Source organism: Myotis lucifugus, unplaced genomic scaffold (genome assembly GCF_000147115.1).
Source record: "Myotis lucifugus unplaced genomic scaffold, Myoluc2.0 scaffold_249, whole genome shotgun sequence".
NCBI lineage: Eukaryota > Metazoa > Chordata > Mammalia > Chiroptera > Vespertilionidae > Myotis > Myotis lucifugus.
The window spans coordinates 1284322-1300872 of NW_005871297.1; the positions used below are offsets into that span (position 1 = coordinate 1284322).

Below are 16551 nucleotides of genomic sequence, written 5' to 3' on the forward strand. Positions count from 1 at the left end.
TCCCTCCCTCCCTTTAATAAATCAATAAATAAAAATTTAAAGAAAGAAAAACTCATGAATGCAAATTATAACATGCAGTCTACCTATCATCAAAGTAATTTCTTATAGCTCTCCTACAATAGTCTGAAGAATATTCCATTCTGTGGATAAGCTTTTTTTCCCCCTAACTTTTGTGGCTCAGTGGTTAGAGGTCAACCCAGGAACCAAGAGGTAAGATTTCCCAGTCAGGGCACATGCCAGGGTTATGGGCTCAGTCCCCAGTAAGAGATGTGCAGGAGGCAGCCGACTGACTGATGCTCTCTCTCATCAATGTTTCTATCTATCCCTCTCTCTTCCTCTCTCTCTAAAAATCATTAAGATCATATTTTTTAAAAGAATTTTAAAAATTTAATTATGCTTTATTTTAGGGCAGAGCAACTTCACATTAGATTTTTGGCCAATGAAACCAAGACTGCTATCATGGTTATTAACTAAATATATAGAGGCAGCTTTTACTAAAATAAAAAGTACTCAGCATTTGAATGCTAAGATACTTTAAAATTTAGAGAAAAATTTTAATCATGAATACCACTGCAAAAGGGTTGATGGGTGCCCACAGACAGCAACTGAAGGTCTGGAGAGATATCTCAACTGTGGGGGGTTACCACTGAGAACTCTGGGGTCTAATCCTCACCCAGGGCCCCACAGCAGAGAGCACCAGAACTGAGAAGGGTAGCCACATAACATCTAGCTGTGAAAAGCAGCAGGGTTGCTGTCTGACAGGGAGAGACGGCTGGAAACTCAAGGCACACGCTTAAAGGGCCAACACACACAATTCCTTGTGGAGCCACCCATCTTGTGCGCTGACAAAGGTAGGGCAGAGTGTAATGCAGCTGGGTGAGCAGAAGCCAGGATCGGGGGCCCTGGAGTTAGAGCTCAAAGGGCAGACACCCGGGTTTCCTGTGCTGAGTCATTCCTCACACTCTGGACGTCGTCTTTCTCATGGACATTTGCTATACAGGCGACCCTGCCTGGGGGGAAGACAGTTGATCCACCCTAATGGAAAACACCTTGCCCCACAGTGGAGAGTTGTTAGGCCCATTAACACATTGCAGACCAGTAATTTTTTTGCTAGCTTTACCCAGTGGCCAGATAAGTTTCTATTGAACAAATACAAAAAACGTTTTACATAAATGTTAAAGGCATGCTTTAAAATTAAATATCCATTGCATTTTAAAATTATTTATTACATGTTCTTACAAGCTAATATCTTTTTAAAGTATGATACTTTGTAAAACACTGTGTAATATGAAGCGAGAATTCTCATGATCCGTCCGCAATGTGTTAAGATAGTGGTCGGCAAACCGCGGCTCGTGAGCCACATGCGGCTGTTTGGCCCCTTGAGTGTGGCTCTTCCACAAAATACCACGTGCGGGCGCGCATGTACAGTGCGATTGAAATTTCATGGCCCATGCACAGAAGTCAGTATTTTGTGGAAGAGACACACTCAAGGGGCCAAACAGCCGCATGTGGCTCTCGAACCATAGTTTGCCGACCACTGTGTTAAGAGACTGAGAATAACAATTAGCCTCCAGGCAGAAGCAATTGCCCTACCCTATTGAAAAAAACTCTTGCCACACCTGTGGACGATTGCTTGAGGGTAATTCGAGACAAAATTCTATCAGTCTGTAGACAGAGCATGCTCCTGAGGCTTTGAATCTTTGCCTGATCTAATTAGTCATAAGCAGTGTTTAACACTGTCCCACACTAGAGAATGATACATGTAGCAGATCTACCTAATACACAGTCACAAACCCAAACAGGCAGCCAAAATGAGGAGATAATGAAATAACCCCCAAATGAAAGAACAAGAGTATTCTCCAGAAGAAGAGATAAATGAAATGGAGATAAGAAATTTATCTGATACAAAGTTCAGAATAATGATGGTAAAGATGCTCAACAGCATGAGAAAAAATGTAGTAACTATGAAAACAGAAATAAAGAATGACACAGCACAAATAAAGACACATTGGGAGGAATACACAGCAGATAATGGGAAGCTGAGGGTCAAATCAGTGAATTAGAAGACTGTTAAAAAAAATCACTCAATTGGAGAACCAAAAAGAAAAAAAACAATTAAAAAACAGGAGGATAGCTTAAGGGAGCTGTGAGACAAGGTGAAATGTAATAATATTCAAATAGCATGTGTGCCAGAAGAGTCAGAAAAGGAGAAAGAGATACAGAACGTGTTTGAAGAAATAATGGCAGAAAACTTCCCTAACCTGATAAAGGAAAAAGTCATACAAGTTCAGGAGGCACAGAGAACCCCAAGCAAGAAGAACCCAAACAAACCCACACCCAGACACATCATAATTAAAATGCCAAAAATTAAAGACAAAGAGAGAATCTTAAAGACAGCAAGAGAAAAGCAAACTATTACCTACAAAGGAGCCTCAATAAGGCTGACACCTGATTTCTCATCATAAACCCTACAGGCCAGAAGGAAATGGCAAGAAGTACTCAAGGTAATGGAAAGCAAGGATCTGAGACCGTGATGATTATATCCAGCAAGGCTATCATTCAAAATAGACGGTCAAATAAAGAGCTTCCCAGACAACAACAAAAAAAAGGTTAAAGCAGTATATCACCAAGTCACCATTACAAGAAATGCTAAAGGGACTGCTGTAATGAGAAGAAGAAATAGAGAAACCTAGGCATACAGAATTAAAATGGCAATAAATAAGTACCTATCTGTGCTGGGCTGCATATCTGGCGCTTTGGCCAGACGGGTCATGCTGTGCTGTCTGTTCCTAAAACACATAGATAGGAGGGTACTGACATCAGGCCACGCCTTGGGATATGGTCTCATGGACCCTTCCCAGCACGCAGGCCTTCTTTCCCAGAAGGCCCGGAAGTCTCATTCCAAATTTGGGAGACAAAGGACTGGAAAAAGTATAAATAAAGAGAGTTTTCTCCATATTGGGGGGCCCAGAATTTGAAAGACACATTTTCTCTGGGCCTCCACAAAATTTAATAAAATGTAATTCCTGTAGTAGGCTGCAGTTCAGCCTTTGCTTCGGCAGGGTGCTGTGACTGTGGTCAGCTGGCCAGCTTAATAAAGGCTGTTAAATTTAAATTCTGAGTCGGTGGTCTATCTCGCTGAGTGAACCCATAACATTTGGAGGCCCCCAGCGAGATCCCTGGCAGTGGTGAGAGGGACCCCCTATTTAGGGCAGGAGGCTCTCACCCGGCGGCAGTGGTGAGAGGAACCCCCTATTTAGGGCAGGAGGCTCTCACCCGGCAGCAGGGGTGAGAGGGACCCCCTATTTAAGGCAGGAGGCTCTCCCCCATTTATCGCCGGGCACGCAGCGAGATACCCCACATCCCTGTGGGGAACGACTACCAAGGAGGCCTCCAGTCTCTGTCCAGGTCCCAGGGAGGCGGAGGAGACTCCACCCAAAACTTTTGATTCGGAAACTGAGCCACCTGGACTCTTGAGAGAGGTAAGGAAGACCAGTCGTTAAACTGGAATTGGGACGTCCCACAGAAGGGCTGGACGCAGCGGTACTCCTGGTCCTGACCCGCGGCCACGACGGTGGCCGGGGTCCCTGGTTTTTGCGGCTTTAGGCTGCACCGGGTTTGTTTGTCTGGTTTGTTTTGTCTTTGTTCTTTGTTGTCTTTGTCAAAATGGGTCAGGGTCAGTCGTCTTCGTCGACCCCCTACCAGTCTGGCCCACTCCAAGTGAGTGGAAGAGGAGCTTGATCACCTCCCGGGAAGCCATAGAGCTCCCTTAGGCAATTAGTCAGGAATTGGTTGGATTGCTTAAACTCTGAGTAAACATTTGGTAGAAGTCAAAACTCAGACTGTCTGGTGTATGAATGTAAGTGTGAGAGTCTGTGTGAAGCGAAAGCTACTTTGTGCTGTCTGGCTATACACATAAGAGACAGAAGAAGATATAAACAAGTGAAGAATATACCGTGTTCATGGATTTGTAGAATCAACATCATTAAAATGTCCATACTACCCAAGGCAATCTACAGATTCAGTGCAATCCCTATTAAAATACCAACAACATATCTCACAGATCCAGAACAAATATCCCCAAAATTTATATAAAACCAAAAACGACCTCAAATAGCCACAGCAATCTTGAGAAAGAACAAGAAAGTTGGAGAAATCACAATACCAGATTTCAAGTTATACTACAAAGCCACTGTAATCAAAACTGCCTGGTACTGGCACAAGAACAGGTATATAGATCAATGGAACAGAAAAAATTGATTCAAGCCATTATGCTCAATTAATATTTGACAAGTAGGCAAGAACATACAATGAAGTCAAGACAGTCTCTTCAATAAATGGTGTTGGGAAAATTGGACAGATACATGCAAAAAATGAAACTAGACCACCAACTTAGACCATACACAAGAATAAACTCAAAATGGATAAAAGACTTAAATGTAAGATGGGAAACCATAAAAATCCTAGAAGAAACCATAGGTAGCAAAATCTTAGATATCTCTCGTAGCAATATGTTTATAGATACATCTCCTAGGGCAAAGAAAACTAAGGAGAAAATAAATAAATGGGATACATCAAAATAAAAAGCTTCTGCACAGCCAAAGAAACCATCAAGAAAACGAAAAGGGAGCCCACTGCATGGGAGAATATATTTGACTATGATACATCTGATAAAGGGTTAATGTCCAAAATATATAAGGAACTCATACAACTTAACAGAAGGAAGACAGACAATCCAATTAAAAAATGGGCAAAGGACCTAAATAGACACACTTCTCCAAAGAGAACATACAATGACCAACATACAATGATCAATGACTTTGAGCATTTATAAAAAAATGCTCAAAGTCATTGATCATCAGAGAGATGCAAATTAAAACAACAATGAGGTATCACCTCACACCTATCAGAATGGCTACCATCAACAAATTAACAAATGACAAATGCTGGCGTGGATGTGGAGAAAAGGGAACCCTAGTACACTGCTGGTGGGAATGCACACTAGTGTAGCCATTATGGAAAACAGTATGAAGTTTCCTCAAAAAATTAAATATGGAACTACCATTTGACCCAGTGATCCCACTTCTAGGAATATATCCTAAGAAACCCGAAATACCAATCAGAAAGAATGTAAGTACCCCTATGTTCATAGCAGCACAATTTACAATAGCTAAGATCTGGAAACAGCCCAAGTGCCCATCAGTAGATGAGTGGATAAAAAAGCTGTGGTACATTTATACCATGGAGTACTATGCAGCAGTAAACAAGAAGAATCTTGTACCCTTTGAGACAGCATGGAGGGACTTGGAGAGTACCATGCTAAGTAAAATAAGTTAGTCAGAGAAAGACAAGTATCACATGATCTCACTCACATGTGGAATATAGGTAAAAAAAATAAACTAATGAGCGGAGTGGTTCCAGGGACATTGAAGCATGGAACGGAGTGTGGAATCTCAGAGGGAAGGCAGGGGAGGGTGTTTGGGTGGGAGGTAATCAACCAAGGACCTTGTATGCATATATGCATAACCCATGGGCACAGACAATGCAGAGGTGAGGGCCTGGGGCAGGGGACGGGGGCAGGCTGAAGGGTGTCAATGGGGGGAAAAAAAGGACAAATGTAATACTTTCAACAATAAAGAATTATTTAAAAATATATAAGTAAATAAAAGCACTATAAAAGGCAATTTACTCTGTACCTTTGGATGGCGACAAGCATGGATCTGAGTGCTGCGGTCTGTGGTAAGATGATGGAGAATGTCAGGCATGTTTCGAAACATGTCTAATTTATTCACATGGACCTGAGGAAAATTAGATAAGAAAATTATTTGAACTGTAATTCCTACAAATACATTACTCAAGAGTAATTATGCAGGGATAAATCATCCAGTTAGGGATCTCCTCTTTCTTGAAACCTAGTTTTTGGCATTTCAGTGCACATCAGTATTCTGTCAGGATGTCAACAGGCAAAGGACAAAGGTCATTTTCCCACCAGTCAGTGTTACAACCTATTGGTGGTAAGAAAAAATTCTGGAGATTCAATTGGTGGATTTCAGTCCTTCGGTCCACTGAGTCATTCAATTAATATCTATTGTACACCTACTATATATCAAGCTTTATTCTAAATGCATGAAATTCGTGCAAGAGTAGGCCTTCCTTCCCCCCGCTGCCAGCACGGGCTTCCCTCTGGCACCCAGGACCTGGGCTTCCCTCGCAGCCCCGGCTTCCTCTGGTAGTCTGGAAGGGCATCCGGTCTAATTAGCATATTATGCTTTTATTATTATAGATTGGGTATATAGCAGTGAATGCAGCAGATAAAAGCAATCAAGAATGTGCCCTAGCCAGTTTTGCTCAGTGGATAGAGCATTGGCCCTTGGACTGAATGGTCAGGTTCGAATCTGGTCAAGGTTACGTATCTTGGTTGCAGGCCCAATCTCCAGCCCCAGTTGGGGCACGTGCGGGAGGCAACCAATCGATGTGTCTCTCTCAATCAATGTTTCTCTCTTTGTCTCTCACCCTCCCTTCCACGCTTCCACTCTCTCTAAATATCAGTGGGGGAAAAAATGTATTCTCGGGTAGTATTAACAAAACAAAAAAAGAATCACTCATGAACATAGGCACACAACATACTTGGCAGGGGGAAGAGAGCTGGACTAGGAAGCAGGGACCCATCCTCCCTTACCACACACCTCTTTACTGGATGAAAACAGGGAAGACAGAAGCAGAGAAAACAAAAAAACCTTGGTTGCCTTTAGAATTTTAAGGTTAATACATTTTAAAGTATTAATGCCAATGTATTAGTTTTACCTAAAGCTTCTAGCTAGTTCTTAACATCATCAGTAGCTTCTTGGAACTGTGCAAAATGACATATAACAAAACCATTTTTTACCATAGACTAGCTCAGTGGTCGGCAATGTGGAAGAGCCACACTCAAGGAGCCAAAGAGCCGCATGTGGCTCGTGAGCCGCGGTTTGCCGACCACGGGACTAGCTGATATAAAACAAGAGTTCAGTTCCTAAGGCATCTCATTGACATTATAATGAAACATTGAAAGAAACATTATTCAAGAACCTACTGTACCTGAGTTGATATAAAGATTATGAAATGACACCAAAAAAAGTATTGTTATTTTGAACAAAACAGATTAGAATAATGCCAAATTGCTGTGGCAATTAATACCAAGACAGGTATAAAAAGAATCCAAGCATAAACACTTACCCTGTGGCCTATTCCACTCCCTATCTGTTTATTAAGGACTAAGAAGTAACAATGAATTTGCTTTTCTGGCCTCTCCAAGAAGGAGATAAAAAAAAAAAAAAAGGGCGCGCGGGAGGGAATGATATAGAAACTTTCATCCTCACAATAATAAAGAAGCCTGAAAAAGTTGCCATAGATCATCGCTGAGGTTCCCTAGTCAAAAGCCTCACTGGTCTCCCTTTTTAAAATCCTGATCTGAAATGGTTTCTATTCCCCAAAAGAGATAAGAGAGGACTCCCTGCAGGTTGACTGAGGTTCAGAGAAGGGCTGCTCTCCCCCATCCCCAAGCCCTTCTCAGCCCAAGGTTTCTCCCTGCAAGGCATGCAGAACAGGAGCTTCCAGCCTGCTTAATTTCACACACCGCTAAAATTTACAAAACAAATCTCGGACTGGTAAATAGTTATTACCGATATATTCTGCCAAGAAAGGACATGAGGAGGAAAATAGTGGATAATTTATGTGATTCTAATTTAAAAGGCCATTTTAAGGAGGGGGGATCAAGAAGAGATTAACCAAAGAATGTACATGCATATAAGCACAGCCCATGGACACAGACAACAGTTCAGTGAAGGCCTGGAATAGGGCAGAAGCCAGATGGAGAGGGGCCAAGGGAGGAAAATGGGGGACATCTGTAATACTCTCAACTGTAAAAATAAATTTAAAAAAACCTGGATTTCTCACTTGAGGATTACAACAAGAATTATTTTTGTCTGCAGCACCTTAATTCCATTCAGACACATATTTCTAACAGTTTTTTTAAAAAATCGGTCATGTCTGTTATAAGATTGAAGTATAATGGTGTTGCTACACGGCCCTTTGTGGATGCAAAATATTTACTTGATGGCCTCACTGAAAGGCTCAGCTCGTTGTAAAAAAAATAAATAAAAGAAAATAGTTATGAAGGGAAAAAAAGGCAATTTTAACACCAAAAATCTCAGAATGAATGCAAATCCTTCCTAAAATGGAGAACTGGCAACTTTACACCAATATATTTGGACAGAAGGATTTAAGGAAGGAATAAATTAAGGAAAGAAGGACTTAGGAAGTAAAGACTCATGAAGGCAGGAAGGGAGGGAAGAATTTTAAAATTTCAAATGCAAAAAGACTGGATCTTGCCCTACTGGTTTGGCTCAGTGGATAGAGCATCGGACTTCAGACTCAAGGGTCCCGGGTTCGATTCCGGTCAAGGGCATGTACCTTGGTTGCGGGCACATCCCCAGTGGGGAGTGTGCAGGAGGCAGCTGATCGATGTTTCTCTCTCATCGATGTTTCTAACTCTCTATCCCTCTCCCTTCCTCTCTGTAAAAAATCAATAAAATATATTAAAAAAAAAAAAGACTGGATCTTTTTATTTTGGTAAACTGGAGGCCTGGTGCACAAAACTTGTGCACGGGGGTGGGGGTTCCCTCAGCCTGACCTGTACCCTCTCCAATCTGGGACCCCTCAGGGGATGTCCGACTGCCAGTTTAGGCCCGATCCCACAGGGCCTAAACCGGCAGTCAGACATCCCTCTCACAATCCAGGACTGCTGGCTCCTAACTGCTTGCCTGCCTGCCTGCCTGATCGCCCCTAACCACTCTGCCGGTTTGGGCCCAATCCCGACAGACATCCCTCTCGCAATCCGGGACTGCTGGCTCCTAACCACTCGCCTGCCTGCCTGCCTGCCTGCCTGCCTGGTCGCCCCTAACTGCCTCTGCCTGCCTGCCGGCCTGATTGTACCTAACTGCCCCCCTGCCAGCCTGATCGCCTCTAACCGCCTCTGCCTTGGCCCCCAGCCTAAGCCGAAGTCTGGCCTCCCTCTGTCGGAGGCGACCTGGCCAATCAGGGGAAGGCGCTGCCATCACCCTGCTGCTGCTGCCACTGGCAGCTACCATGGCTGCCTGAGCCTCAGGTCTCGCAGCTGGATGCAGCTTCCTGAGCCGTGGGCTGGCCCTCGCAGCTGCAGCTGCCATCCGCGGCTTGCCTGAGCCTCAGGCAGCTGCTGCGGCTTTGTCCAGAAGGACATCCAGATGGTCGTCCGGAAGACGTCCGCCCTAATTAGCATATTAGTATAGATTACATTATATATAATCCTTAAGTTCTTTGCACAAGTTAGCTGGGGGATCTATATTAACAGATACAAAGCAAGGTAGAACTTAAATACCCAAGTAATCCGGCACTTTGTTTATTCAGCACCGTTACCAAAACTCCACCTTGTCTTAGGGGACAAGAGCAGAAGCCACAGGCTCCATGTGGCACAAGCAGGAAGGGGCTCCCTGCCCAGCAGCACTCACCACACACACCCCGGGTTCTCTGCCCAGAGTCCTGAGAGCCCAGCACCGGACCATCTGGAAGGGAAGGAAAACTCCCCCGCAGCCTGATCAGATACAGGTCCACAGAGACTCAGTGTTCTGGGACAGGTGTTTTAGACATGTTTTACCATGACCCACAGTAAGAAATATGTTTTCCACAGTAACCCAGTACACATACACATACATATATGTGTATTGTGTCTGATTCCCTCCGTAAATGTTCATAAAATAATAATTACTCTGACTGCAAGCAATATACTCGAATATTCTCTAGTTCAAGTTTATTCACAATGCTGGTCATAATCACTAAATTTATTTCATGGGCCATGGATTTTGAAAAAATACTTTCTCTATGGGACATTTCACCAAAGGGCGCTTCTCAGCTATTTGGATCACTGCCAAGTCCTTGAATGTGGACATGAATAAACAAAGATGACGTTACTTCAGAGCGGCTGCCAACCTGGGCCACACATATGTATTGACAGGCTGTTTCCATCTTTGTTTTCAGTTTTGGTGGGGTTGGGACGGGGAGGAAAGGTGAAGTGGGGAGAATGAAAAGGACCAGCAGAAAAGAAAGCTTCCACTGTACCTGGAGTCCAAATTCTTCACTAAGGTTGGTGAACAGATACTCATACCCATACGCTGCTTTGCAGTTCAGCCACACGACATGGTATGGACTCCGAGTGATCCAGCTCCGAACCAGCTCCAAAATTCCACTCAGACACTCTCCCTGGCAGGATGTTTTATTAAAAGGCATTTAACAATTTTAAGAATATCACTTACCCAGTGAAATAAGCCATTCAGAGAAAAACAAGTGCCACATGATTTCACTTCTATATGGAATCTAATGAACAAAATAAACTAACAAAGTGGAGACAAACTCATGACAGACAGACAGCTGTCAGAGGAGCAGGGGTTGGGAGCTGCATGAGAAGAGTGAAGACACTAAGAAAAGAAAAAAAAAGACTCATGAACACAGACAACAGTATGGTTATGAATGGGGGGAGGTAGAAGAGGGTAAGGGGGGATTAAATGATGATGGAAGGAGACTTGGCTTGGGGTGGTAAACACACAATACAATATATAGATAATGTGTTGTAGAACTGTATACCCAAATCATGTACAATTTTATTAACCAATGTTACCCCAATAAATTCAACAACAAATAAACCTGAGATTATGAAAGTATTAAAAAGAAAATAATATCACACTTATCTTTTCTTTCCATTCCCAATATTCCCAAATATTAATGCCAATGGGAACAATTATGACCTGATTTGTTATCCCACAAACTTTCTACTAGAAATATGCCATGCCCAGGTTCTCACCCCATTTCTCCAGAGAGACTTACTCGACTAGGAATTTGATAAAATTTGGGATCGCAGAAAGTAGTATCTAAGTACACACTTTGGATGTCTTTCACTCTGGGGGAAAAAAAAAAAAAACTGATGTTAAGCTAATGTGAAATAATCATCTAGAAAGTTTAAACCCTCAGTTATTTTACATGATGTTCTATTCCATTTGGAGTATTTTGTTAAAACAACTTTGCTGAGAAGTGATTTCCATACAATAAAATATACAGATTTTGCACACATGGTTCAGTGAACTTTGACAAATTCACTTATCTACTACACCAATCAACACACAGAATGTTGAAGAAAAATGTTTCAAGAATAAAAATTAGCTTTACTATTACAAATATTACAATCAAGTTTGATTTCTAAGAAAAGCAAAGGCTTGTATTTGGGGCAAACGGGCAATAAAACTTTTTCAATGGTGCAGCCTTACACAAAGCCCAGTACCTGCCCCCGCAATGCAGAAGCTCCATTCTGGCAGCTTCTCCTTTGGCCAATCTGAAGTCTCCTGTGTACAAGACGGTTCCATTATCACCCTGAAATAAAAACCTGTGAAGAAAATATATATTAGTGATTTCTCAGTCTCATACAAAACCCTAATAAAGCAAATACTAATTCCACAGCAAATGTTTCCTGCCAAACACACCACTATGACCTAGTGTTAATGGAATTTCAATAATCTCTAAACCACACCAGGCACTCAGCTGCTACCTGTTCCATGGGGTAGAAAAAAATGGCACACGAAGATTCCATTGAGTTTGCAATAGATGTCCCCAGAAATATGTCAGCACTCTCAACTATAGATTGAGATCATTCCTTTTCATGGAGAGAAAAATCCATGTGATAGGAAAATGTAAAACTAATGGAGAAATAGCTATTGAAGACTTCCATGATAAAGAAACCCACATTTCAAACTTGATATTCACCTCAGCCCCCCAAGTTCAATTTGGAAACAAAGATTAAAGAAAGTGCCATAAAAATAATCAAATCTCCCTATACATATTAGTTGCTAGACCTTAAAAATGTATTTCTATAAATATTAGACAATTCTACATATAATAAAATGGCAAAATAGATGAGTTCCCTTACATAACTGATCCTGGGCAATGACCAGCTGGTAAGAGAGTCACAACAATCTCTTCCTTCTAAAAAGAAAAAGAAAATAAGTTATCATTAGGACCCAGCTAAATAAATCTTTCCTTAATAGAACATATTCAAGTACTTCTTAAGAATGTGCCTTTTCTCCTCATTTCCTCTCTCTCTCCAAACTCTGGAAACAAGTGAAATCCTTGCCACAAAATAGTTAAACGTTGAGTTACAATATGATACAGCAAATGAACACTTGTGTACATACACAAAAGAAATGAACACTTAGGTCCACACAGAAACCTGTACATGAATGTTCATAGCAGCATTATTCATACTAGCCAAAGAGAAGAAACAGTCCACAGGTCTAGCAAATGATGAATGAATAAACAAAATGTGGTCTATCCATACAATGGGATAGTATTTGGCCATAAAAAGAAATGAAATACTCATATATACTACAACATGGATAAACCTTGAAAGCATTAGGTAAAGTGAAAGAAGTCACATTTGTCTGATGCAATTTATATGAAATTTCCAGAATAAGCAAATCTATTGAGACTTTAAGTAAAATAGTGGTTGCCAGGGGCTGAAGGGAGGAAGAATTAGGGAGTAACTGCTAATGGGTACAGGGTTTCTTTATGAGTGATGAAAATATTCTAAATTGATTATGGTAATGGATATATGTCTGTAAAAATAGTTAAAACTATTGAAATGTATTCCTTAAGTGGAAAGAAAGAAAGAAAGAAAGAAAGAAAGAAAGAAAGAAAGAAAGAAAAGAAAGGAAAGAAAGAAAGAAAGAAAGAAAGAAAGAAAGAAAGAAAGAAAGAAAGAAAGAAAGAAAGAAAGAAAGAAAGAAAGAAAGAAAGAAAGAAAGAAAGAAAGAGTGAGTGGTGTAGCCTGGTCCCAAGTCACCATACTGCACACCATCCTGTTGGAGCTGAGCCTGATGCGCAATACTGCCTCTCAGTCCTCAGGGCAGAGTGGGGGCGGAGTAGGGGGAATGGTGGGCAGAACTCTGGACACACCAGCTTCTCCCATAAGACTAACTTCATTCATTCCCAAGGCCCCTTTAAAACAGGGTCTCCTACTGGTTAGAGCTGGAAACACAACACACAAAAGCCACAAAGTACGAAAAGAAACTGCCTGAGTGGACAGAAGATTCTGCTCAACGAGAGCTATCTGCTGCCTAGGGCCCAATTTTAAGAAAGCCTTTCACCAACATATGTCACAAGGCAGCAAAGCATTGAGATTAAGTCTCCAAAACATGTCAGCTAACTGATCTCAGGTTGGCACTGAGAAAGGTTCAGGCCATCCTTTTAACCCACCCTAAATTGGCCGTGCAGTCCTCCCTCAGGACGATGCTTTGATGAGGAGTACTTCAAATGCCTGATCCTCTCCAAAGAGGAAATGTGAAAAGTCAGGGCCTGTCTGATCACAGTCTCACAACAAAGGACCCCTCTCAGAGTTCACCATGTCAACAAAGCAGGTTATAATCGGACTGTGGAACAAATATTCACTAGATTTGCTAAATATTAGGAAAATACCTCCTAGCTCTAGATATAATTTGAGGTAAAAACAGCAAATAAGTCCAGCCAGTGTGGCTCAGTGGTTGAGTGTCAACCTATGAACCAGGAGGTCATGGTTTGATTCCCGATCAGGGCACATGCCCCGGTTGCAGGCTCGATCCCCAGTGTGGGGTGTGCAGGAGGCAGCCAATCAATGATTCTCTCTCATCATGGATGTTTCTATCTCTCTTTCCCTCTCCCTTCCTCTCTGAAGTCATTAAAAATATATATTTTTAAAAAACACCAAATAAAAGGTAGGTCCATAGTCCTATTTATTATTAAAATAATACACTCAAACACAAAAGCACCTGCTTCTAAATTTAAGGACAAAAAATAAATAGATCAACTTGGACCAGATTTTTTTTCTTGAATAGGAAAATTATTCAGGGAGGTAGGGGAAAGAAAAGAGAAAAAGATAAAGATGAAAAAGAAAATGCAATGATTCAGGAAAAAAATCACAATATACATAAATTTGCTGCAAAAATATTAAGCACCATTTTATATCCTGAACATTTATAATAAGCTTATTAAATGTGACAATGACATCCCATAGTAATATCAACAACTGGCATTCCCATCATTAGCATGTAATATTAGAAAGGAGCCGTTCTGACAGAAGTCATATCCAGTCCTTGGGAGGTAAAGAATAAGTATGTTATACATGGTGTACTTTCCCACAAACTCACTCAATTACTATAATTTTTATTTATGGTTAAATGAGCATTCAAAATCAAGGCTAAAGGTAAATAATCATTTTAGCACTAAGTATTAATTTTCAAAAACATGACATTTAAAATTTAGTTACCTCGCCTGATGCTTCATCAACTAAGGATATCTGGGTAGGAGTTTCAATTTCAATTGATATCTATTAAAATAAAATAAGAGGTCATGTATATATCATATTATATATTTCCACAGTTTTTCATTGCTTTATAGGCCTTTGCCATCTCAAACATAGAAAGGGGATTAAGAGAAGAAGTTGTAGGCTCTCTATAACATTCACTAAAATGAATGTTTTAAACGTCTTGAAAACATGATAAAGCTAAAATAATACCTTTCTTGAGGTTAATGTGGTAACATATATTAAGTGCCTTATAAACTCATATCTCCTTTGACAGCAATTGTATTCCCACGAATTCAATCTTCTTCCCTTCACCTCCTCATCCCTTGAACCTGAGTCTTTGTAAAACACAGTTATGTGTTCTATGTGTTTAGGTTTTGTGCTACAGAACGCTGTGGATTCATCCCTGATATGTTGGCCGAATTCACATATCTGAGCTGCTACAGAGTGCTCCAAGGTGTACTTGCACATTTTACTAGAACAATAGCTGACACAGAAAGGCATTCAATAAATAGATGATGAATGAATGAACATAATTATTCACCTTTTTATGTTTACATATGCAATGGCCTTTTCCCCCCAATGTACTATTATTATCTACTAGAGGCCCGTGCACGAAATTCATGCACTCAGGGGGAATCTCTCAGCCCGGTCTATGCCCTCTCGCAGTCTGGGACCCCTCGGGGGATGTCCGACTGACAGCTTAGTGCTGCCACGGAGGTGGGAGAGGCTCCCACCACTGCTGCTGTGCTCGCCAGCGGTGAGCCCGGCTTCTGGCTGAGCAGCGCTCCCCCTGTGGGAGCACACTGACCACCAGGGGGCCAGCTCCTGCATTGAGTGTCTGCCCGCTGGTGGTCAGTGCGCGTCATAGTGACTGGTGGTTCCGCTGTTGGGCTGAAACTGGCTCTCCAACATTCCCCAAGGGGTCCCAGATTGCGAGAGGGTACAGGCCAGGCCTAGGGACCCCACCGGTGCACGATCGGGGCCAGAGAGGGATGCGGGAGGTTGGCCAGCCAGGGAGGGACTGTGGAGGGCTCCAGGGCGTGTCTGGCCCATCTCACTCAGTCCCGATCGGCCGGACCCCAGCAGCAAGCTAACCTACTGGTCGGAGTGCCTGCCCCCTGGTGGTCAGTGCACGTCATAGCGAGTGGTTGAGTGGCCTTAGCATAACATTAGCATATTACACTTTGATTGGTTGAACGGCCAACCAGCCGACTGGACATTTAGCATATTAGGTTTTTATTATATAGGACTAGAGGCCCAGTGCACAAAATTCATGCACTTGTAGGGTACCTAGTGGCTGCTGTCTGCCGGCCAGGTTTTCCCTCCCTTCCCCTGGTCGCCTACCATTGCTGGGGCCTCCCTCCCTTCCCCTGGCCGGCTCACCCCCTGGTTGAACTCCTGGAAGAACTCCAGTAGAAGGGAAAATTTGCATACTATGCTTTTATTATATAGGATTTTGGCAGCAGGGTTGAGTGGCTTATCTTTTTATTACTCCTATAACAATTCATTGAGTATAGGGATTATTTGTTCTCTAATATTTGGCAAATGCACCTATAAAACTATCTGGGCCTGGGGCTTCATTTAAGAAAAGATCTTTAAAAAGTGTTTTAATTTCTTGGATGGTTACTGATTTATTCAAGTTTTCCACTTTTCTTGCCTCAATTTGGTATTTTCCTACTTTTCCAGGTATCTATCCACTTTGTCTAAATTATCAAATACAATACTTTATAACAACAGTCAAAAAATGCATTGCTGTTATTAATTTCCTTTTAGTATTCTGTATTTTTATATGCATCTTTTTGTTGTTGTGAATCCTCACCCAAGCCTATTTGCCCCATTGCTTTTCAGAGAGTGTGGAGGGGGAAAGTGAAAGCTGTCAGCAGTCCAACAACAAACAGATTATGACACTTGTTCAGACTTCTCTGCCAGTTCCCACAATTACTTAGGGTTTAACCCACATAATGAGCCCTAGTTCTATTCACTTACTGTGGTTCTTTTCCTCTAATCAATATGGGTGATCATTATTACTTTATCTGGTTTGATGTTACCTTGTCAATTGCATGTATCTTCATATCTTCTTGACCCATTGTTCCTTTTAACAGTAAATAACATCCTCTTTGAAACTTAGGAATTTTTTTTCCTTTCAATTCCTC

General features: G+C 41.7%; 1 protein-coding gene across 4 annotated transcripts in view; it reads right to left on the minus strand.

Annotated features, from left to right (window-relative positions):
• Positions 1 to 16551, minus strand: part of DCLRE1C (DNA cross-link repair 1C) — a 45277-nt gene that overhangs the window by 21277 nt on the left and 7449 nt on the right. For all 4 annotated transcript variants that reach the window (XM_023762531.1, XM_006098852.3, XM_023762532.1 and 1 more), the window contains 6 exons: positions 14360 to 14419; positions 11990 to 12045; positions 11348 to 11449; positions 10897 to 10969; positions 10135 to 10275; positions 5697 to 5798 (listed from right to left, as the gene is read on the minus strand). In XM_023762531.1, the coding sequence (XP_023618299.1) occupies positions 5697 to 5798; positions 10135 to 10275; positions 10897 to 10969; positions 11348 to 11449; positions 11990 to 12045; positions 14360 to 14419 (534 nt within the window). The remainder of the gene's footprint in view (positions 1 to 5696; positions 5799 to 10134; positions 10276 to 10896; positions 10970 to 11347; positions 11450 to 11989; positions 12046 to 14359; positions 14420 to 16551) is intronic.